The sequence below is a fragment of the Erithacus rubecula genome (genome assembly GCF_903797595.1).
Source record: "Erithacus rubecula genome assembly, chromosome: 4".
Classification (NCBI taxonomy): Eukaryota; Metazoa; Chordata; class Aves; order Passeriformes; family Muscicapidae; genus Erithacus; species Erithacus rubecula.
The window spans coordinates 68,169,475-68,194,606 of record NC_136686.1 but is presented as its reverse complement, the minus strand read 5'-3'; the positions used below and the strand labels follow the sequence as shown (position 1 = coordinate 68,194,606).

At 53.7% G+C, this 25,132-nt stretch overlaps 1 protein-coding gene across 1 annotated transcript in view; it reads right to left on the bottom strand.

Annotated features, from left to right (window-relative positions):
* The window catches only part of SHANK3 (SH3 and multiple ankyrin repeat domains 3), a gene marked incomplete at its 5' end in the record, with an annotated part of 112,189 nt that overhangs the window by 1,902 nt on the left and 85,155 nt on the right, over positions 1–25,132 (bottom strand). The window contains 1 exon segment of the mRNA XM_079304483.1: positions 15,555–17,880. Coding sequence (XP_079160609.1) covers positions 15,555–17,880 — 2,326 coding nt within the window.

Genomic DNA, 25,132 nt, shown 5'->3' with positions numbered 1-25,132 from the left:
AATGTCCAAGGAAAGGTTGGAGCAGCCTGGGATGGTGGGAGATGTCCCTGGATGCATTTTGAGGTCCATCCCATCCCATCCCATCCCATCCCATCCCATCCCATCCCATCCCATCCCATCCCATCCCATCCCATCCCATCCCAATCCCTTTGTCCTCAGAACTATCCCATAAAATCCCTGCATCCTGGTGCCTCAGTTTCCCTGCCCCTCCCTTGCTCAGACTCCCATCTGGAAAACCAGGACACTCTGGAATGCTGCTGGGATCCACCATTGCCTCCTGGTTTTGGGAATGCTGATGAGCTCCAAGGATCCCATAAACCCGTGGCTCCAAAGGGATGAGCTGAGCTTGGCTGAAGATCTGCGGGATGAGCTGCATTTCCAATAATTCCCGTTTTTGAGCCACATTCCTGAAAATTCCCATTTTTGAGCCACGTTCCTGATAATTCCTGATTTTGAGCTACATTCCCGATAATTCCAATTTTTGAGCCACAATCCTTGTAATTCCCATTTTTTGAGTCTCGTTCCTGATAATTCCCATTTTTGAGCCACATTCCTGGTAATTTTCATTTTTCTGCTTCCCTTCCAGAGCAGGAATCACCTTTGGGAAAAGCTGGATGTCCTTGAGAAGTGAGACATGGAATGGGAATTGTGGGGTTACAACTGCATCCCTGGATCTGGGATCTGGGAGGGAAAAGTTCTGGATCTGCTGTGAAGGAGCAGCCACGGAAAATCCAAAGGATTTGGGTGTTTCTGCCAAGTCTGTGGATGTGCTCATGGGGCTGAATTCCCGTTTGGAATTCCAGTTTGGAATTCCTTTTTTCCTGCATGGAGCCACAGCTGGATCCCAGCCCCTCCTTGGGTTCCTGGATCTTCTTCTCCAGCCAGGAATTCCAACCCCACCTCCAACATCTCCAGATCCGAGCTGATTCCTCAGGGAGCATCCCACATTTTGGGGTGCTGCTCTCAGGGAATTTCCAGGATTTTAGGAACCTTACAGGATCATCTGTTTATCCCAAATCCATGTGAGGCTGTTTCCCATCCCAGGGCTCTTTCCCAGGCAGCTCCAAGGGGTGGAATTCCCAGTGCTCCAGGTTTCTCCAGGAGCTGGGATGGGGCAGCTGCTCCAGCAGGTTCCGACCCCACAAATCCCACCTGGGGCAGTTCACGAGCCCAGATCCTTCCTGGGATCACTGGGATCCTTCCTGGGATCACTGGGATCCTTCCTGGGATCACTGGGATTGTTCCTGAGATCCTGGGATGGCTGGGATCCTTCTTGGGATTATTTGGATCCTTGCTGGGATCACTGGGATCCTTCCTGGGATCATTACTGGAATTACTGGGATAATTTCTTGGATCGCTGGGATCGCTCCTGGGATCACTGGGATCATTCCTGGGATTATTTGGATTATTCCTGGGATCACTGGGGTTTTTCCTGAGATTACTGGGATAATTAATGGGATTATTTGGATAGTTCCTGGGATCGTTCCTGGGATCACTGGGATCGTTCCTGGGATCACTGGGATCATTCCTGGGATCACTGGGATCGTTCCTTGTCCCTTGGTGAGGTTTCTGTGCTGCTGCTCTGGTGTTCTGGTGACTCTCAAATCCTTGGAATTGTCTCCAGGAATTCCCACAGGGGCTTCCTCCAACCTTGGTATGGACCTTCAAAAATTCCTATGGATCTTCTTGGCCTTCCGATGGATTTTCCCAACCTTCCTGTGGATTTTCCTCCAAATCTTCTTCCAGCCTTCCTAGGTACCATTTTCTAACCTTTCCATGGATCTTCCCAACCTTCCTGTGGATATTTTTCCAGTCTTCCTATGGATCTTTCATTTTCCAGTCTTCCTGTGGATATTCTCCTAACTTTCTCATGGATTTTCCTCTGAACCCCCTACAGATCTTCTCCGACCTTCCTGTGGAGTTTTCTCTGACCTTCCAATGGAGTTTTTTCCCAACTTTCCCGAGGATTTTCCTCTGAGATATTCCTTCCAATGGATCCTGTGGATTTTCCTTGCTTTCTATGGGCCTTCTGTCAATGCTGAGCCCTAACACAATCCTAACCCTGATCCTAACCCCAATCCCAAACCTAATCCCGACCCTGATCCCAACCTAGACCCTAACCCTGATCCTGATCCCGATCCTAACCCTGATCCTGATTCTGATCCCAACCATGATCCTGACCCTGATCCTAATCCTGATTTTAACCCTGAACCTAAACCTGACCCCAATCTTGGCTCGAAATTAACCTTGATCCTAATCCTGATCCCAATTCAGAGGTGATCCTGAGCCTGATACTGACCCTGATCTGGATCCTGATTCCAATCCTAATCCTAACCTTGATCCAGACCCTGATCCCAACTTGAACTCTGATCCTGATCCCAACTTGAACTCTGATCCTGATCCCAATCCTGATCCCAATCCCAATCCTCATCCTGATCCCAATCCCAATCCTCATCCTAACCCTGTCCCTGGCTTTTCCTGGGAACTAGGCAGGGATACTGGGAACAGGACAGGGATACTGGGAACTGGACAGGGATTCCAGGCAAGGATCAAACACTGTCCAAAGTTTTCCTGATCCCAGTCACTCCAGTGGATGGGACACGGCCATCCCAAAGGAACTGGGATCAGGGGTGGGAGCAGGACACAGAATTCCTGCTGTCCTGAACCCGGTAGCTGCAGGGTGGGCCCCGGGATGAGCCCTGGGAGGAACTTTGGGATGAACCTTGGGAGGAACCTTGGAAAAAACCCTGGGACGGATCTTGGGAAGAACCTTGGGAAAAACTTTGGGATGAACCTTGGGAGGAACCTTGGAAAAAACCCTGGGATGGATTTTGGGAAGAACCTTGGGAAAAAACCCTGGGATGAACCTTGGGAGGAACCTTGGAAAAAACCCTGGGATGGATCTTGGGAAGAACCTTGGGAAAAACTTTGGGATGAACCTTGGGAGGAACGTTGGGATGAACTTTGGGATGGATCTTGGGAAGAAACTTGGGATGGATCTTGGGAAAACCAAGACTGGTTTAGCCTCTGGATTAGCCCTGGGAGGAACTTTGGGATGAGTCCAGGGAAGAAATTTGGGATGAACTCTGGGATGAGCCCTGGGAAGAGCACTGGGAGGAACCTTGGGATGAAATTTGGGAGGAACCTTGAGATTAACCTTGAGAAGAACCTCGGGGTGAGCCCAGAGAGGAATTTTGGGATTAACCCAGGGATGAACCTTGGGATGAACCCTGGGATGTGCCCAGGGAGAAACCTTGGGATGAACCTCAGGATGAGCCCTGGGTTGAACCTTGGGATGAAGCTCGGGATGAACTTTGGGATTAGCCCTGGGATGAGCCCTGGGAGGAACCCTGGGATGCACCCAGGGATAATCCTGGAATGATCCACAGGATGATCCAAGTGCCCCCAGTGCCAACATAGGGGACAGAGACCCCCCGGTGTCCCCCAAATATCCCAAATTTGCATGACACCAGCGCCAGGATCGAGGGAACGAATCCACGGCTGGATCCAACGGGATGAGCCCCCCACAGCTGAAAAGAGCCTCTGGAACGACCCCTCTCCGTGTATCCCGGAAAGATCCGGAACGTTCTGAGCATCCCACCCCCCCAGGAGCAGAGCAAATCCCTGGGAATGGCATCCAGCAGCCGCCGGGAGCGCGGGGACATTCCCGCGGCATTCCCGGAGCGTCGGCATCCGGCGCTGCTCTCCCGGCACGGGGCCGCGGCCTCGGGAATTCTTGGCAGAAAAGGACAAGGAAAAATCAACCGGGAACGGCTGCGGGAGCCGGGACACGAGGACGGGACACGGGGACGACACGGAGGAAGCACAACCAGGAGCACAGACCGGCCATGCACGCTGGGAAATTCCCAAAGGGAGCTGGAGATTCCCAGGATCCCAATCCCGTGGATCCCCCCCTCACCCAATCTCATGGATTTTCCTCTTCCAGCCCAATGGAGCTGGAGTGGGAATGGTTTTTCCTGAGATCCCGCTGCTGTCCCAGCCTGGGGGGTCCTTCCAGCTCAGGAAGGATTCCAGAAGCCACTGGGATATCCTGGAATCATTGCTGGGAGAAGAGGGGAAAATCCCTGGATCCTGATTTTCCATCTGTGGCTTCAGGTGACCTCCCTGGGGGACTGGGATGGAGCAGGATCTCTGAGCTCCCACCTCTGTCTCATGGAATTTTTGCTCCAGAGGGGGATCTGGGATTCCCCCCGCCCTGGGGAGTCATGGATGGATCCTGGTGCATCCATGGTTTGCCAGGATGGGAATGGGGATGCTCCACCCCCCTTCCCAGAATTTTCCCTTTCCACCATTCCTGAAATCCTTCCCACCATTCCTGGGATCCTTCCTACTGTTCCTGGTGTCTTCCCCACTTTCCTTGGAATCCTTTCCCACTTCCTGGGATCCTTCCCATCCACCCTTCCTGGGATTCTCCCACCCTTCCTAGTGCCTCTCCCACTTTTTCTGGGATCTTTTCCCACTTCCTGGGATCTCTCCCACCTTTCCTGGTGTCCTTCCCTATCCTACCTGTGCTCTTTTCCCACTTCCTGCAGTCTTTCCAGTTTTTTGGGATTCTTTCCCACTTCTCAGGGTCTTTCTCACTTTCTCTGGGATCTTTTCCCACTTTTCCTGGGATCCTTTCCTACTTCCCATGGTCTCTCCCACCTTTCCTGGTGTCTTTCCCTTTTTTTTTTTCTGGGATCCTTTCCCACTTTTTCTCGTATCTTTTCCCACTTTTTCTGGGATCCTTTCCTACTTCCCGTGGTCTCTCCCCTCTTTTTCTGGGATCCTTTCCCTCCTTTTTCTGGGATCCTTTCCCCCCTTTTTCTGGGATCCTTCCCCCCCCTTTTTCTGGGATCCTTCCCCCCCCTTTTCTGGGATCCTTTCCTACTTTTTCTGGGATCCTTTCCTACTTTTTCTGGGATCCTTTCCTACTTTTTCTGGGATCCTTTCCTACTTTTTCTGGGATCCTTTCCTACTTCCCGTGGTCTTTCCCCACTCTTCCTGGGATCCTTTCCCCACTCTTCCTGGGATCCTTTCCCCACTCTTCCTGGGATCCTTTCCCACTTTTCCTGGGATCCTTTCCCACTTTTCCTGGGATCCTTTCCCCCCATTTTCTGGGATCCTTTCCTACTTCCCATGGTCTTTCCCACTTTTTCTGGGATCCTTTGCCACTTCCTGGCATCAATTCCACCCTTTCTGGGACCTTTCCCATCCTTCTGTGTTCTTTCCCAATTTTCTCAGGATCTCTCCCTGGGATCTTCCCGGGATTTGCCCCACCTTTCCTGGGATCCTCTCCCACCTCCCCCATCCCGTTTCCCCCCCGGGGATCCCGACGGGAATTTCCTCAGCAGGAACACCTCAGCGGGAAGAGCCGGACACGCCACCACAGCACGAGGACAGGGCCATGCTCCCGAAGGGACACGCACATCCCAGAGCCGGCAGCGCTCCCGCCGCCTCCCAAAAAACCTCGGGAACACCGGCGGGAGCGGCGCCACACCGGGGGAGGGGAGGAAGACAGTGAGGAATGGGACATTCCCGGTGGGATGGAGCTATGGAATGGGAACGTGCTCACTTACACAACTCGCCCACCCTCCGGAGGCCAGAGGCGGATCTAGGACAGAGCAGCGGGACATGCACATGGAAGCAGGAAAAGAGGCAATGAGAGAAATGTTAGCTCCGGTCCGGGAAGCGCCACACGGAAAAGAAGCCACCGGACGTCGATCCCGAGGGATTCGGGGAGAACCGCGGGAATCCGGCCTTGGGCGTCGCCGTGTTCCCTGAGTGGAGACCCCCCAGCTGGGTTTGGGGAGGTGGGGGGTGGGAATTGGGAATGGGGGAATGGAGGGGATGGGGATCTGGCGGGGGGAAATCGGGATGGTTCCCGCGGGATGGGTGAGGGCGTGGCCGGCCGGGAATGGGGCGGTTGGAATTGCATGGATTCAGCCAAAGCCTGGAGGGTTGGACAGCGACAGAGCTGCTGGGAGAGCTGGGAAAGGAGGGAAGGGATTGGGGAAAGGCGGGGATTTGGGAAAGGAACAGGGATTTGGGAAAGGGAGGAGCTTGGGAAAGACAGGGATTTGGGAAAGGCAGGGATTTGGGGTGGAACAGGGAAATGGGAAAGGGAGGAGCTTGGGAAAGGACCAGGGATTTGGGAAAAGCAAGGATTTGGGGTGGAATAGGGATTTGGGAAAGGAACAGGGATTTGGGAAAGGCAGGGATTTGGGAAAGGCAGGGAAAGGGAAAGGCAGGGATTTGGGGTGGAACAGGGAAATGGGAAAGGGAGGAGCTTGGGAAAGGACCAGGGATTTGGGGTGGAATAGGGATTTGGGAAAGGCAGGGAAATGGAAAAGCAGGGATTTGGGAAAGGACCAGAGATTTGGGAAAGGCGGGGATTTGGGGTGGAACAGGAAAATGGGAAAGGGAGGAGCTTGGGAAAGGACCAGGGATTTGGGAAAAGCAAGGATTTGGGGTGGAATAGGGATTTGGGAAAGGCAGGGAAATGGAAAAGCAGGGATTTGGGAAAGGACCAGAGATTTGGGAAAGGCGGGGATTTGGGGTGGAACAGGGAAATGGGAAAGGACCAGGGATTTGGGAATAGCAGGGATTTGGAGAGGAACAGGGATTTGGGAGAGAGGAGCTTGGGAAAGGCAGGGAAATGGGAAATGCAGGGATTTGGGAAAGGACCAGGGAAAGGCAGGGAAATTGGAAATGCAGGGATTTGGGAAAGGCAGCGATTTGGGAAAGAGGAGTTTGGGAAAGGACCAAGGATTTTGGAAGGGCAGGGATTTGGAAAGGAACAGAGATTTGGGAAAGAGAGGAATTTGGGAAAAGCAGGAAAATGGGGAAGAGAAGAATTTGGGAAAAGCAGGGAAAAGGGAAAGAGGAATTTGGGAAGGGTGGGGATTTGGGAAAGAGAGGAGTTTGGGAAAGGCAGGGAAATGGGAAATGCAGGGATTTGGGGAGGAACAGGGATTTGGGAAAGAGGGATTTGGGAAAGGCAGGGATTCGGGAAAGGAAGGAAACAACAAATGCATGAGAAAAATGCCCCACAGCCAAAACAACACCGAGCAGCCGACACAAAATTCCCAAGTTTTTCCATGTCCCCCCGGGGCTGGTGACAGTGACGGTGCCGTTGGCCACCCCCGGGGCCGCGGGGCGTTCCCGGGGATTCGGGGCTTCCCGGAGGGAATAACCTGTGGAAGTTCCTCGGGATCCCTCGGCTGTGCTGTCGGGGAGGAGGGAACATCCTCATCCCACCGGGAGCTTCCAGGGGGCTCCAAACGCCCCCAAATCCCTGGATTATCCCCAATTTTATCCCTTTCTGCGGTGAAACAGGCAGGAGATGCCGGAGCTGTGCCGGGAGCAGGGACACCTCGGGAATGCCAAAAGTTGGAGCAGAGCTTGGGAACATTTGGGAATGCAGATTTGGGAATTTTTTGGGAAGGATGCGTGATTATCCCTTGGGAAAACCATCCCAACGGGATCACGCTGGGACAGGGATGGAGGGGAGACCCAAGGGGGTCTCAGGCTCCATTTGGGATTTGTCCAGAGCAGTTTTGGGATTGGGATTTATCCACGAGCTCTGTGCCGGAGCAGGGACAATCCAGAGCAATCCCAGTGTCTGGGAAGCTCCAGCAGGAGAGTCTGGCATGGTCAAGGATGTTTTAACTAAAATTCCCTTTTTTCCTTCTCTGATCCTGGCAGGAAAAGGGAATTCAGGGCTGGAATCCACAGAAAATTCCCAATTCCTTCGGTGTTGCCCCTGGGCCTTCCCAAGCCAACCTCTTCCCATGAGAGATCCTGCCCAACATCCAGAGCTCCCTCCTTCCCTGAACTCCACCTGGAATGGATCCCTCTGGATTTCTCCAAGGAAGAACCCTTCCCCCATGATGCCCACCTCAAGGAAAAGGTGACAAATCCCTGTTTGATGGGAACATCCCGAGCCGGGGACACTTTTCACTCTTCCCACTTGAAGAGCCCTTCATGGAGCCTTGGAGGCTTCCCAGGGAGCTCCAGCCACCCCTCGCTGCTCTTCCCAGATTTCCCAAGTCCCATTTCCTTGGGATGAGGGTGATGGGTGACGTTGGGATGGGAGAAGCCAGCGGAGCGGGGACGCGGGGACGCCGGGACAGGACACGTGCTGGACCCTGTCTCCTTGTAGGCATCAAACCCTTCCCAGATCCCATGGGATCACCTGGGATCCAGGGCTGGGGGGAGGGGGTCCTCTCAGTGCAGCCCCACCCCCAGAATTCCTGGTTTTTCCACAGCTCAGCCTTCCCTGAGCTGGAGAACCTGGGAAAATTCCATGGAAACCCAGAGGGGAGGGGATCCAGGAGATCCCACTGTGCCTGGGGAGCCCTGGAGAAGCCTCTTCCCACGGGAAGCAGAATCCATGGAGCCCACTGGGAGGGAGGGTGGAGAACGCAGGGGTTGTGGCCATCGGCAGTGTGGCCACCTCCATCCCAGTCCTGGAACCTCCATCCCAATCCTGGAACCTCCATCCCAGTCCTGGAACCTCCATCCCAATCCTGGAACCTCCATCCCAATCCTGGCCACCTCCATTCCAGTCCTGGCTACTTCATTCCCAATCCTGGAACCTCATTCCCAATCCTGGTCACCTCCTTCCCAATCCTGGTCACCTCATTTCTAATCCTGAAATCTCTATCCCAATCCTAGAATCTCATTCCTAATCTTGGAACCTTCTCCCCAATCCTGGAATTTCCATCCCAATCAATCCTGGCCACTTCATTCCCAAACTTGGCCAACTCCTTCCTAAACCTGGCCACCCCTTCCTAAACCTGGCCACCTCTTCCTAAACCTGGCCACCCCTTCCTAAACCTGACCACCCCTTCCTAAACCTGGCCACCCCTTCCTAAACCTGGCCACCTCCTCTTCCTGGCACACCTTCAACCTACTGGCCACCCCTTCCTAAACCTGGCCACCCCTTCCTAAACCTGGCCACCCCTTCCTAAACCTGGCCACCCCTTCCTAAACCTGGCCACCTCCTCTTCCTAAACCTGGCCACCCCTTCCTAAACCTGGCCACCTCTTCCTAAACCTGGCCACCCCTTCCTAAACCTGGCCACCCCTTCCTAAACCTGGCCACCCCTTCCTAAACCTGGCCACCCCTTCCTAAACCTGGCCACCTCCTCCTCAATCCTGGCCACCTCCTCCCCACCCCTCCCAGCCACACAAACCCCCCCATTCCCACCCTCCCTCGCTCAGCGATTCCCATCCCCTTTTTCTTCCCTCCCCGCAGCCAATTCCCTCAATTTTCACCCCAAATCCCTGCTTCCCATGGGAATTCCCCCGGGAAAACCCCACCCAAGCCTACAAGGAAACAGGGGGTGCTTTTCCAAGCTTTTGCTGGGATGTGACACCACTTCCGGGACACGGAATTCATTTAGGATCGGAGAAAAAGAGGCAGCTTTACCCTAAAAGGAACTCAAACCCCAAAGGGCTCAAGTTTCTTCTCCTTCTCCCTCAGATCTGTGGGAATACAAAGGAATTCATGGAATTGCAGAGCAGCACCGGAAACGCTCCCTTTGGAAGCTCAAATTCCGCTTCCCAGGAGCCTTTTGGGGTTAAACAGAAACAAAAGAACGAGCAAAGACACAAAAAAAAAGAGTTTTCCTCGGATCCAGAGCCCCAAACCAGGACATTTGGGATGTTCCTGGAAGTCCCCAGGAGCCCTTGGAAAAGCTTCCCTGAGCTCAGATCCAGTACCCCAAACTTGACATTTGGGATTTTTCTCAGGAACCACTGGGACCCCTTGGAAAATCTTCCCTGAGCTTGGATCCAGAGCCCCAAACTCCACATTTGGGATTCTTCTCAGGAACCACTGGGACCCCTTGGAAAACCTTCCCTGAGCTTGGGTCTGAAGCTCCAAGCTGGGATTTTCAGGATGTTCTTGGTAGTCCCCAGGTCCCTTTGGAAAAGCTCCCCTTGGCCTGACTCCAGATCCTCAAAACCTTGTAACTCTCCTGGAGATTTATCACTGCCACGGAAAACTCTTGGAAAAGCTGGAAATGTGTGGCTGGGATTTAACTGGTAAAACCCTTTGGATGAGCAAAGCTCCCCCAGTTCTGGACTTGGAGCCTCCTTCCAAATTCCAGAGGAAAACACAAAATACAAAAATGACCTGGACAGGTTCTGGGCCCTCCACATCCCCAAATTCCTGGGAATTAAACCGTGATCGGATCATTCCAGTTGGCTGGAAAAGCAGCTGGGATTGGGTTTTTTGGGATATTTGGGATGCTCTGTGTGAGTCCCAGAGGTTGGGAAGATGGATCCAGTTGGGATTATGGATGGTGGGAGCCTGGCAGGGCTGGGTGGGACAGTGACAGGGGGACACGGGACGGGAATGTGGCGGGAATTCTGCGGGAATATCGCCTGGAGCACTGGAGTGAATCCGAGCGTGGAATGTGGCTCCTGAAATCCTGGGAATGGCCGTGTCCCCAATGACACACACACACCTGTCACGGTCACTGTCACCTTTATTGGGGACACGGGTGTCACACGCGGAACACGCGGGGCTCCCGGCAGCGGGAGCGGCTCCGGCACTTCCCGATCCTCTCCCGCGGCTCAGCGGGGTTTTCCAGGATCCCAGGCTTTTCCAGGATCCCGTCACCACTCCCAGGAATCCCAGACAGGAATTCCAGCCGGGGAAAGGTGGGATCTGCTCCCAGGGAACAAGAGGGAATCACCTCGAGGTGAAGCAGGATTTTGGGAAAATTCCTTCCCGGAAAGTTGATGAAGCGTTGGGATGGGATACCCGGGAAAGGGGTGGAATTCCCCCGGGATTAAAAGCCGTGTGGATGTGGCACTTGGGGGACACAGTGCTGGGGGTGGTTGGACTCGGTGTGAACAGAGGGATTCTCCAACCTCAACAATTCCAGGGTTTTGGGTTAAACACGAGGAAGCCGCTCTTGGACGCGGCCACCGAGGGCCACCGCGGATGAAGGGAATTGTCCCCTTGCTCCGCTGCCATTGTCACCGTCCCGGGTGTCCCTGGTCCCGGGATTGCCACCGCCAGTGGCCTGAGCTGTGACCTGACGTTCCCAGGGTCAGAATTCCTCGGGCTCTTTCCCAGGCCCTCGGCTCAAAGGTCTTTCCGTGGACGCCCGGCTTGGGAGGAGACAGAGCCGGAGTTAGAGCCAGGGGAAAAGTCACGGATCCATGGCCGTGGATTGGGGATTCCCAGGGAGTATTCCCACAGGGATCCGCCAGGGAAAGGCACCAGGGACTGTTCTGGAGCAGGGAATTCCCTGAGCTTGCATGGAATTGCTGGGAATTCAGCAGGAATGTGGGGAGGGAGGAATTCCAGAGTGATTCCCGAATGGCAGCTGCTCCGCCAATCCCATGGATCCAGAGCCAGGCGTAGGAATATCAGAGTCCCCATCCCTGTGGGGACTCCAGGACATCTCAGTGTCCCCATTCCCAGCTTCCAGGACACCTCATTGTCCCTTTTGGGGACACTGGGACACCTCATTGTCCCCTTTGGGCATTCCAGGGCACCCCATTGTCCCCTTTTAGGGACTCTGGGACACCTCAGTGTCCCCATTCCCAGATTCCAGGGACCTCATTGTCTCTTTTGGGAACTCCAGGCCACCTCAGTGTCCCTGTTCCTTGTGGGATTCCAAGACCCTCCAGTGTCCTTTTGGGGACTCCGGGTCACCTCAGTGTCCCCATCCCCACAGAATTCCAGGCTCCCATCCCTGTGGGCCTTCAGGATAACTCAGTGTCCTTTTGGGAGACTCCAGGACACCTCAATGTCCCCATTTGGGAACTCCAGATCACCTTGGTGTCCCCAGCCCTGCAGAATTCCAGGCCACCTCCCTGACCCCATCCCTGTGGGATTCCAGGCCACCTCTGGCTCCTGGCAGCTCTGAGGGACATCCAGGTGACACCTCCCTTCTCTGGACAATTCCAGAGTCTGGAAAACTGGGTCACCCCCTCTTACCTAACCCTGCTCCCATTATTCCCTGAATTCACAGCAATTCCATAAAAAAAACCACCAGGAGAACTCAGACACTGCAGGAGAGCAGCTGCCATCGTTAAAAATTCCATTCACCACCGAACTTCCCGGGAAACTTTTTAAGCCTTTGACAACCCAAAACTCCGAAGATGAAAGGTAATGTGACTTTCCCAAAAGGGAAAAATGGGAATGTGGGACTCTGTGGGATGGCTGGAAGGGCTGGATTTCATTGGGGGGGAGCGAGGGTGGGATGTGCAGAAAGAGGAGGCTCTGGGGCCAGATGAGGGGGGCACGGACCCCCGGGAATTGCAGGAATAATAGGGAAGGCAGGAAAAGAGGATGGAGGAGGGGTGATCCCCGAAATCGGTGAAATTGCTCCGGGGGAAAACCAGGAGATTGGAGGGACACGGATGGAAGGGATGGGGATGTGGAAAGGGACATTCCAATGTCACCAAAGACTGGAGGATTCCCAGCAGGGAGCCCCAAACCAGGGTGGGATCCTGGCATGGATTGTAAAGCCCAGAATTCCCAAATTTTTGGTGCTGCTGGAGATGGGCACAGCCCCAATTCCAGCGGATCCCTGAATGCCCTCGGCTCAGGATGAGGGAGGAGACATTGGGTGACACCCTGGGGAAGTGAGACAGCCCTGGATCCGCTCCCAGTATTCCCAGTTTGGATCTGCTGGGATAGGCTGGAGTGATGCTCCAGGACCCTTTGTCCCCAAGGCCACCACCTGACATGTCACCTCCTGTGCCAGTGCCACATGCAGGGATCAGCTGTGGCCGGGATGGTTTGAATGGAAAACCTTTTCCCATGGGAATGGCTGCCCCTGGTCCAGAGCTCCTGGCACCTGCAGGTGACACTGGGTGACACCAGGTGACACCAGCTCACGGTGGCCCTGTGGGGCCACACCTGGAAGAGCAGGACAAGACTCGAAATTTTGGGTCGCTTCCTGCTGGGATTTAATATTCCCAACCTTTTTTAGGATCTGGGCTGTGATTTGGAAGGTTTGGGCTCATTTTAGGGCTGGGTGGGTGAGGGACAACTGTGGTGCCACCATGTCCTGTCTGTGGGGTGCCACTGGCCACCTTTGTCACCTCCTGAGCGGGACAGCACCTGGAGAGCCTCAGAAATGGAAAAGCTCTGGAAAAACCCGTCCTTGGTGCTTGGCCAGGAGTGAACACGGAGGGGGAACCCAGGACTCGACATTGCCACCACAGCATTGTCATCGTCACCATGGTATCGTCATCATCACCATGGCATTGTCATTGTCACCACGGCATCGGCATCGTCACCACGGCATTGTTACCAGAGCATCGTCATTGTCACCATGGTATCGTCATCATCACCCCAGCATTGGCATCGTCACCACGGCATTGGCATCATCAACACGGCACTGTCATCGTCACCACAGCACTGTCATCGTCACCACGGCATTGGCATTGTCACCACGGCACTGTCATTGTCACCACGGCATTGGCATCATCACCACGGCATTGGCATCATCACCACAGCATTGGCATTGTCACCACGGCACTGTCATCGTCACCATGGGATTGGCATCATCAACACAGCATTGGCATTGTCACCACGGCACTGTCATTGTCACCACGGCATTGGCATCGTCACCACGGCATTGGCATCATCAACACGGCACTGTCATTGTCACCACGGCATTGGCATTGTCACCACGGCACTGTCATCGTCACCACGGCATTGGCATTGTCACCACGGCACTGTCATTGTCACCACGGCATTGGCATTGTCACCACGACATTGGCATTGTCACCACGGCATTGGCATCGTCACCACGGCATTGGCCTCGTCACCACAGCATTGGCATTGTCACCATGTCATTGCCATTGTCACCATGGCATCGGCATTGTCACCATGGCATTGGCATCATCAACACAGCACTGTCATCGTCACCACGGCATTGGCATCGTCACCACGGCATTGGCATCATCACCATGTCATGGTTATTGTCACCACGGCATCGGCATCACCACTAAGGCATTGTCACCAGAGCATCGTCCTTGTCACCATGGTATTGTCATCATCACCACAGCATTGTCATTGTCATCATGACATTGTCATTGTCACCATGACATTGTCATTGTCATCCCAGCCTTGCCATTGTCACCACAGCATTGCCACTGTCACCACATCATCATTGTCACCACAGCATTGCCATCACAGCATTGATGTTGTATCCACACAGTCATTGTCACCATGGCATTGTCATTGTCATCACAGCCTTGTCATTGTCACTACAGCCTTGTCATTGTCACTACAGCCTTGTCATTGTCACCACAGCCTTGTCATTGTCACCTCGGCATCTCCATTGTCACCACAGCATCTCCATTGTCACCACAGCCTTGTTATTGTCACCACAGCATCTCCATTGTCACCTCAGCATGTCCATCGTCACCACAGCCTTGTCATTGTCACCAGAGCATCATCATTGTCATCCCAGCCTTGCCATTGTCACCATGGCATCCCCATTGTCAGCACAGCATTGTCATTGCCACCACATCGTCACTGCCATCACAGCACTGTCACCACAGCATCCCCCTCCCATTGTTACCACTGCATTGTCACCTCAGCATTGCCACTGTCACCACATTCTCATTGTCACCACAGCATTGTCATTGTCACCACAGCATTGCCTCTGTCACTTCAGCACTGTCATCACAGCATTGTCATTGTCACCTCAGCACCCCCACGGTCACCACAGCATTGCCACCGCAGCATTGCCATTGTCACCACCGCACTGTCATTGTCACTGTATCATCATTTTTACTACATTTTCACTGTCACTACATCACCATTGTCACCACAGCGTCTCCACTGTCACCACAGCATCATCACTGTCACTTCAGCACTGTCACTACAGCATTGTCATTGTCACCTCAGCATGGTCATTGTCACCTCAGCATGGCCACTGTCAGCACAGCATGGCCATTGCCACCAGAGCATTGTCATTGTCACCACAGCATGGCCATTGCCACCAGAGCATTGCCATTGTCATCACAGCACTGTCATTGTCACCTCAGCATGGCCACTGTCACCACAGCACGGCCATTGTCACCACAGCATTGTCATTGTCACCTCAGCATGGCCACTGTCACCACAGCACTATCATTATCACCACAGCACTGTCATTGTCACCACAGCATGGCCACTGTCAGCACAGCATGGCCATTGCCACCACAGCATTGTCATTGTCACCACAGCATGGCCATTGCCACCAGAGCATTGTCATTGTCACCACAGCATTGTCATTGTCACCACAGCATGACCATTGTCATCACAGCATCGTCATTGTCACCACAGCACGACCATTGTCACCACAGCACTGTCACTGTCACCACAGCCCTGTCACACAGGCTGGGAGGACACGGAGCCACAGCAAAGGCGGAGCGGGGGAAGCGCAGCCACAACCACGACGCGCCAGGAGCTCAGCCCACACCTCCCACGCGCGTCCCGGCCCCTCCACCGAGCTCCTGCCGCCCCAAAACGTCCCCCAGAGCCACACCCGCCCCGTCCCCACCCCGGCCACGCCCGGCTCTTACCGTGCGGCCACCACCGGCGACTTCTTGCCGGGATCCAGGGCGGAGCCGGCCGGTTCCTCGCCCAAGGAGCGCGTGTCCTTGTTGAGCTGCTGCAGGCGGGAGCTCAGCTCGCTGATCACAGTTGGTTTGTCCTCTTCGGCCCCGTGGCCGGGCCTGCTCTCCATGGGGTCGCCCCATAGCTTGGACCTTCTCTGAAAGAGGTAGCGTGGCCGGGCCGCGCTGGTGGCCGCCAGCGTGGCCGCGTGGTGCTGGGAGATGAGCTCGCTGTCCGAAGACTGCTTCAAAAGTGGGTCCCTGAAAGTAACCGGCCCCTTGCTGAGCTGGGACTTGAGTTTGGGCTTTGGAGGCACTGGTGGCTTCTCGAGTAGAAAAGTTTGGCCGTCGGCGAAGGACGTGTAGGTGTCGGTGGGCTCGCCGCTCTCCGAGGACAGCGTGGACATGCTGGAGACCGTGGAGATGGTGCTCGTGGTCTCCAGGTGGTGGTCGCTGGAGCTCCTGGTGTCCACCTCTTCCACTCCCGAGTCCGCCGCCGACTCCGGGGCCGCGGGGGCGTCCGAGGGCTTCCCTGAGGGTGTCGCGCCGGGGGGAGAAGGTGCTACTGCTGCCGCTGGCAGGGACGGCGCGCCGGGCGCGGCCAGGTGGCTCACGGGGGTGCCGGGGGTGGTCACCAGCACCCCGTTGGCGAATTCGTCCGGGGGCGGCACCAGCCCGATCTTGGCCAGCTCCTCGCGGGTCTCCTCGTCGCTGGAGGACAGCTGGGCCGGCGGGAGGGTCACCGTGTAGGGCTCCACCTCCTCCTCCGAGCTGCCCTGGCCCAGCGCCTTCTCCGAGGCCGGGCTGGCCGGCGGCTTCCCCACGGGGCTGGGCTGGGGCTCGGCTTTGGGGGACTCGACCGGCTCGGCGCAGACCTCGGGCACGGCCGGGCTCTCCTCTTTGATCTCCAGGCCGATCTCGTCTTGACCGTTACTGGTGGCGTGGACCATGATGAGGCCGGCGGTCTTCTGCTGCGACGTGTCCACGATGCTGATGATCATGGACTTCTTGTCCTCGGGTTTCTTCTCCTCCTTGCTCGGCGTCTCCGCTCGCACCTCGGGCTCCTTCCGCAGGGTGGTTGGAGTCCCCCAGGGGCTCTTGGTGGGGGTCAGAGCGCCGGCGTCGGCCGCCATCACCGCCTTCCCTCCGGGGGAGTAGGCGGGGGACACCAAGCTCTCCAAGTCCCCCCTGTCCGGTTCTTTGGTTTGGATGTCCACAAACAGGGGCGCGGCTCTGTCCGAGTCGGGGCTGTGGATCGGGGTGGGCGACCGGGATGGGACTTGAGTGGACAGCGCCCGTTCCCTTGCGGCCAGCGCCAGCGCCAGGGGCGAGTTGGGATCCAGGGGCTTTCCCGTCAGGGGGTGGATGAAGGTCGAGGAGGAGCTGCTGATTAATGGCTTTAAAGCTGACACGGGGGACGGCAGGAGGACATCCCGGCTGCCCAGGAGCCGCTCGTCGATGGAGCGTGACTGCTGCAGCGACGGCATCTCGCTGCCGCCCGGCGCCGGCCCCTCGATGGCTCCCACCGACAGGAACACCGTGGATTTCCTCCTCTCGTCCAGCCGCCGGTCCCGGTCCTTCATGACGCCGGCGGCGATGGCGGTGGCGAAGGGGAGGCCGGCGGCTTCCACCTGAGCGATGCCGGGGTGGTGCTGGTATTCCAGGCGGTGGCTCCGGCGCGTGGGCGACGGCTCCCGGGAGGAGTAGCCGCCGGTGATGGCCAAGGCCGCCCGTTCCTGGGCATCCTCCACCTGGAGCTGCTTGACCAGGGGACTCTTCTTCCTCTGCGGCTTGGTGGGGGCGAAGAGGCTGACGTTGAACTGGCCCATGTTGGCGTAGGGGTTGTCAATGACCCGGCCCTTCCTCTTGAGCTTCTCCGGCGGCGTCACCGCCGGGCCGGGCCGGGGGATCTCGGTGGGTTCCACGGGGAGGTGGGAGGAATCCTGGAGGATTATCATGGAGCGGGCCCTCTTCTGCCTCTCGGGGTAGGGCATGGAGCCCCGCGCCTGGTCGTACATCTCGGCCGCGCTCAGCACCTGCGGCAGCCCGTGGAGTTTGGCTTCCAAGCCCGGCTTGAAGCTGGAGCGGATGGTGTCGTAAGCCCGGCCCGGCGGCGGCGGGGGCGAGAAGGACGGAGGGGGGCCGGTGTCGAAGTAATAGGGGGAGGGGGGCGGGGGAGGGGCGGTCTGAGGGGGAGGGGGGATCCCGTGGCCTTCCCGGACCGTGTCCGTCATGGAGGTGCTCCGCGGGAACTTCCCGTCCAGCAAGGACGCGGCCAGTTTCTCGTCTTCCCCTGGAAAGGAAGGGAAACAATGGAATCAGGGATGAGATCCTCGTCTTCCCAAGGAAAACAATGGAATCAGGGATGAGTTCCTCGTCTTCCCAAGGAAAACAATGGAATCAGGGATGAGTTCCTCGTCTTCCCAAGGAAAACAATGGAATCAGGGATGAGTTCCTCGTCTTCCCAAGGAAAACAGGGAAAACAATGGAATTGGGTGAGTTCCTCGTTTTCCCAAGGAAAACAATGGAATCAGGGATGAGTTTCTCGTCTTCCCAAAGGAAACAATGGAATCAGGGATGAGATCCTCGTCTTCCCAAAGGAAACAACGGAATCAGGGATGAGTTCCTCGTCTTCCCAAGGAAAACAGGGAAAACAATGGAATCGGGTGAGTTCCTTGTCTTCTTAAGGGAAACAATGGAATTAGGGATGAGTTCCTCGTCTTCCCAAGGAAAACAGGGAAAACAATGGAATCAGGGATGAGTTCCTTGTCTTCTTAAGGGGAACAATGGAATCAGGGATGAGATCCTCGTCTTCCCAAAGGAAACAGTGGAATCAGGGATGAGATCCTCGTCTTCCCAAAGGAAACAACGGAATCAGGGATGAGTTCCTCATTTTCCCAAGGAAAACAGGGAAAACAATGGAATCGGGTGAGTTCCTTGTCTTCTTAAGGGAAACAATGCAATTAGGGATGAGATCCTCATTTTCCCAAGGAAAACAGGGAAAACAATGGAATCGGGTGAGTTCCTTGTCTTCTTAAGGGGAACAATGGAATTAGGGATGAGTTCCCTGTCTTCCCAAGGAAAACAGGGAAAACAATGAAATCAGGGATGAGTTCCTTGTCTTCTTAAGGGAAACAATGGAATCAGGGATGAGATCCTCGTCTTCCCAAAGGAAACAGTGGAATCAGGGATGAGATCCTCGTCTTCCCAAAGGAAATAATGGAATCAGGGATGAGATCCTCATTTTCCCAAGGAAAACAGGGAAAACAATGGAATCGGGTGAGTTCCTTGTCTTCTTAAGGGAAACAATGGAATTAGGGATGAGATCCTCATTTTCCCAAGGAAAACAGGGAAAACAATGGAATCGGGTGAGTTCCTTGTCTTCTTAAGGGGAACAATGGAATTAGGGATGAGTTCCTTGTCTTCCCTAGAAAAATAGGGAAAACAATGGAATCAGGGATGAGTTCCTTATCTTCCCAAGTAAAACAGGAAAACAATGGAATCCGGTGAGTTCCTTGCCTTCACAAGGAAAACAGGGAAAACAATGGAATCGGGTGAGTTCCTCACCTTCTTAAGGGAAACAGTGGAGTTAGGGATGAATTCCTTGCCTTCCCAAGAAAAACAGGGAAAACAATGGAATCAGTGGTGAGTTCCTTGCCTTCCCAAGGAAAACAAGGACAGAAGTGGAACCAAGGAGAAGTTTCACATCTCCACGCAGAAAGCAAGGCAAACAATGGAATCAGGGATGAGTTCCTCATTTCCACATGGAAAACAAAGAAAAAAATGGAGTCAGGGATGAGTTTGTTGTTTCCACACGAGAAACGAGGAAAACGAGGGAGTCAAGGATGAGTTCCTTGTCTCTAGCTGGAAAGGAAGGGAAACAATGGAACCAGGGATGAGTCTCATCTTCCCAAGGAACACAAGGAGAGAAGTGGAACCAAGGAGAAGTTTCACATCTCCACAAGGAAAGCAATGGAAAAAATGGAATCAGGGGTGAGTTCCTTGTCTTCCCAAGGAAAACAGGGAAAATGGGGTGGGGCAGGGCTGAGTTCTTTGTCTTCCCAAAGAAAACAATGGAAACAATGGAATCAGGGATTAATTCCTTGTCTTCCTAAGGAAAACAAGGAAAACCAGCATATCAGGGATGAGTTCCTTGTCTGCACTAAGAAAAAAAGAGACAAATGGAGCCAAGGAGAAGTTTTACATCTCCACATGGAAAACAAGGAAAAAAAATGGAATCAGGGATGGGTTCCTTGTCTCCAGCTGGAAAACAAGGAGAGAAACGGAGTCAGGGATGAGTTTGTTGTTTCCACATGGAAAACAAGGAAAAGAGCAAAGCCAGGGATGAGTTTTTTCTCTCCACATGGAAAACAAAGGAAACAATGGAATCAGGGATGAGTTCCTTGTCTCCCCTTGGAAAACAAGAAAGAAGTGGAGCCAAGGAGAAGTTTCACATCTCCATGTGGAAAATAAGGAAAACAGGGGAGTCAGGGATGAGTTTTTTGCTTTCCCAAGGAAAACAATGGAATCAGGGATGAGTTCCTTGTCTCCACCTTGAAAACAAGGAGAGCAGTGAAGAGGAGATTCCCAGAGAATTCCCAGAGTGGGACAAACTGGGAAGTGTCTGGGGTCGTTCCTCCCACCCCACTTCGTTCCGGAGACTTTTCCTCTTTCCAAACCTCGCTGGAAAACGCTTGGAACAACTTCCAGTGGAAGCTCCAAGGCTGGAGGAACCAGCCAGAATTCCCAGAGCAGCTGTGGCTGCCCCTGCATCCCTGGAAGTATCCAAGGCCAGGCTGGAGCACCCTGGGATGTGTCCCACGGAAAACCCGGGAATGGGATGAGCTCTGAGGTGACCCCAACCCAAACCATTCCAGGAGAGCCTCCCCACAGCCGCATTCCCGTGGGATCAGCTGTTCCCACCCCTTCCCCAGCAGCTCCGGTGACGGAAGTGCCGCCACCGCCAACGTGCCAGACATCCAAGTGCCACCGGCACGGGCGCGGCTCCCGTCACACTTCCCGCTTTCCCCAGGGGTGACATCTGTTCCCGAGCGCCAGACTGAGCCCCGCGGGGTCTAGCAGCAATTCCTGCTTTTTCACGGAATACTCGGAGACGCTGCGAGGATTTGGATGGAAAAGCAGGAAAAAAAAAAAAATCAGGGCTGGATTGGGGTGATTTAAGGGCCTTCCCAAGCTGAGCCGTTCCATGATCCTAAAATCCATTCATGCCACAGTTCCCTCCCTCCATTCCCAGCTCCAGCCTCATTCCCAAGCCCGGATTCGCCGTGCTCACCCTTCCTTTGGGAAAATTCCTCCTTCTCAATCCCTGCTCCGCTCTTCCCAGGCTTTCAAACCGCTCCGAAGAGGATTTGGGGCTTTTTTTTTTTTTTTTTTTTTTTGGCCTCTGGAGCTTTTCCTTTATGGAAAACGCTCTTCCAGTGGCACTGAAAGGCTCCGGCAGCTCCGCCCGGAATCCGTCAGCGATTCCACCCGAGGCAGAATCCAATGGGGACAAAAGGGAGGAATTTGGCACTGAAATTCCATCCCATGCTGTTGGTCGTGCTGGAAACTGGGCTATTTTTGGGAATTGGGGATGTGCAGTGGGAATAAAGAACCGGCAGCACGGAACAGGTTCAAAGGGAGCCTGGACAAAGCCATGGAAAACGTTCCTTTTCCAAGCTTTTTTTTTTTTGAAATCTCAGAGCCGAGGCCAGCAGAAGGAATTCGGGAGGATGATCCCATCCTTGCCCTTTTTTCCTCGGGAATCTGGGCTCCTGCTCTAGATGGAGCTGTGGAATGTTCTGGGAGCAGCAGGAAGATTCCAAAAAAAACCTCCCCAGTCCTGCCTTTCTGGAGATTTCTGGGAATGGATGGGAGGTAACTAGGGGATAATTTGGGAAGCTCTGAGCTCCATCCCTGGGTCTGGAATGTCCCAGGACATGGAATAGGAGAGCTTGTCCTGGGAATGTGGTGTCTGGCTGAGCTAGGGCAGGAATTCCAGTGGGAAAGTGAGATTTTTCCCTCTGGAATGTCCTGGGCGTGGCTGCTGGATTGGGGGTGACATTGGGACACCCAGACCTTGGATCCAGCTCTCCTCCATTTTTCCCTAAATGAGGAGGGAACACCATGGAAAAACCACATCCAAGGAGTTGCAAAATGTGAGGAATACCATGGAAAATCAAACCCAAGGAATTGCCAAAAGTAGGGAACACCACGGGAAACCACACACAGGGAATTGTAAAATGCAGGGAATACCACGGAAAACCACATCCAAGGAATTGCCAAATTTCAAATTCCAAATTCCAAATGTAGGTAAAACTACGGGAAACCACATCCAAGGAATTGCCAAAGGTAGGGAATACTATGGAAAAAAAAATCCCAGGAATTGCCACGTTCAGGGAATACGATGGAAACCCAAATCCCAGGAATTGCCAAGAGCAGGGAAACTACTGAAAATCAAAAATCCAAAAGAATTTTCATGTTCAGGGAATACTATGGGAAAATCCCATCCAAGGAATTCCAAATGTAGGGAACATCATGGAAAAACCAAATCCAAGGAATTGTCATGTTCAGGGAATACTATGGAATGCCACATCCAAGGGCAGGGAATGCAATGGGAAACCACATCCAAGGAATTGCCAGATGCAGGGAATACCAAGGAAAAACTACATGCAAGGAATTCCAAGTGGAAACAGACACTATGGAAAACCACGTTCCAGGAATTCCATGTTCATTCCCAGCCAGCATTCCAGGCCTGGAGCAGCTCCCTGTGGCAGTGGCTGAGTCACAGCCATGGGATCATTCCTGGATCATCCCTTGGTTTTCCAGCTATTCCCAGGTGGAGTCACCTCAGGTGTCACCTCTGCTCCCAGATCCTGGAATTGCTCCCTGGATCTGGGCAGGATTCCCTGGGAAAGGGAGCTTGGAGACACTGTGGAATGGGGAGGAACCACTGGAGATGATTTTGGGAATGTTCCTCATGAATGTGTCTGGCTGGATTGGGAATATCTCCAGGGAAGGAGATCCCACAGCCTCCACAGTCTGGAGGTTCTTCCATGGAAAAATCATGGAATGGTTTGGGAGGGAAGGGACCTCAAATCCCAATCCCATTCCAAGGTCAGGGACACCTCCACAGTCCCAGGGTGCTCCAACCTTTCCTTGGACCCTCCCAGGGAAGCCACAGCTTCTCTGGGAATTCCGGGACATCGCCGCGATCAAATTCCGGAGCTTGGGAATAAAGACCCAGAATCCAAAGAGAGACACCAGTAAGGACCAGTAAGGATCAACTCCCAGCATCTGGAATGACTTCCCTGGAATGGGAATGATGCTCCCTGTGTAGCCTGGCAACCCCTGGAGCCATTCCGGGGTCGCTCCATGGAATTAATCTCCAAGGAAAATGCAAAAATTCACCAGGAAAACTCCCGGGGCCGTTGCCATAACAGCCCAAATCCCTGGAAAACCTCATTCCATGCGTTCCTTAGGGATGGATAAGGATCCTCTGCTGCTTCCCAAGGGATGGGATGAGGGAGTAGATTCCCAAAAAAAAAAACCACCTGGAGCAGGAAGGTGCAAATTCAGGAGTGGGAAAGGGGAGGGAATCCGAATCCTCTGGAGCCCAGGGATGGAAATTTCCATATTTTTGTGTTCTGGGATGGGAATTTCCATCTTTTTGTGTCCAGGGATGGGAATTTCCATCTTCTGGTATCCACAGGTGGGAATCTCCATTTTTTCGAATCCAAGGATGGGAATCCCAAATTTTTGGTACCAAGGGATGGGAATCTCCATCTTCTGGAGCCCAGGAATGGGAATTTCCATCTTTTGGTATCCATAAATGAGAATCTCCATTCTTTGGTGTCCAGCGATGGGAGTTTCTGTCCTGTCATGTCCAGGGATGGGAATTCCCATCTTTTTTTGTGTCCAGGGATAGGAGTCATCCTCCTCTGGTATCCATGGTTGGGAATTTCCATCCTCTGGAGCCCAGGTCTGGGAATGTTTGTCCTGTGGTATCCAGGGACAGGAATCCTCAATTTTTGGCACCAAGGGATGGGAATCTCCATCTTCTGGAGCCCAAGGATGGGAATTTCCACCCTTTGGTGTCCAGGAATGGGAATCTCTATCCTCTGGAGCCCAGAGATGGGAATCCCCAATTTTTGATACCAAGGAATGGGAATTTTCATCTTTTTGTGCTCAGGGATGGGAATTTCCATCCTTTGGTGTCCATGGTTGGGAATTTCCATCCTCTGGAACCCAGACTTGGGAATATTTGTCCTTTGGTATCCAGGGATGGGAATCTCTATCCTCTGGAGCCCAGGAATTGAAATCTCCAATTTTTGGAATCCAGAGATGGGAATCACCAGTTTTTGGTACCAAGGGATGGAATCTCCATCCTTTGGTGCCTGTGGTTGGGAATTCCCATCCTTTGGAGCCCAGATCTTGGAATTTCCATCTTCTGGAGCCCAGCTCTGGGAATATTTGTCCTGTGGTATCCAGGAATGGAAATCTCAAATTTTCAGTGTCCAGGGATAGGAATCATCATCCTTTAGTTTTGGAAATCTTTGTCCTGTGGTATCCAGGGATGGGAATCTCCACCCTCTGGCTCCTGGGATTCCCAGAGCAGCTCTGGCTGCCCCTGGATCCCTGGAAGTGCCCAAGGCCAGGCTGGAGCAGCCTGGGATAGCAGGAATTCTCCCAACTCTTGGAATTCGGGAATCTCTAAGATCCTTCCCACCTAAACCATTCCAGGATTCCATTCCCGGTGCCACTTGAACAGCAGGATACTTCCCATCCTCCCCAGTATTCCCAATGGTCCTGAGGGATCACAAATCCCTCCCAGCCCTCCAAAACCAGCAGCTCCACCCTCTGGAATTCTCTCCGGGATCCATGGCAGCTCCGGAGTGTTTTTAACTCCGTTGCCGGAGCAGATGGCGCTGGCAGAAATCTTGGAAGTCTGACAGGAATTATCTTCCCTCCTCTTCCCCCCACTCCTTCCCATTTTCCTCCAAATATTCCTCCCATCCTGCTTTTTTTATTTCCTAGCCAGCCATGGGTTAACTAGTTTTATCCCGGATTTTTTTTTCCCCTGGAATTTCTTTGATCTTTTCTCCCATTTTTCTTTTTTCCAGCCAGTTGGGGGTTAACCATTTTCATGCTGGGAATTTGTCCTGGAATCTTTTTGCTCTTTTCTCCCAGCCAGCCAGGGGTTAACCACCTTTATCCCAGGAATTTTTCCTGGAATCTTTTCTCCCCTTTTTTTCCCCAGACAGTTGAGGGTTAACCAACATTATCCCAGGATTTTTTTTTCTGGAATCTCTTTGATCTTTTCTCCCATTTTTTCCTAGCCAGCCGTGGGTTAACCACTTTTATCCCGGGAATTTTTCCAGGAATCTTTTTGATCTTTCCTCTCCTTTTCTTTCCCCCAGCAAGCCAGGGGTTAACCACCTTTCTCCCTGGATTTTTTCCTGGAATCTTTTTTCCCATTGTTTTCCCCAGCCAGCCAGGGGTTAACCACCTTTATCCCAGGAATTTCCCCCCCCTCCCTGGGAATC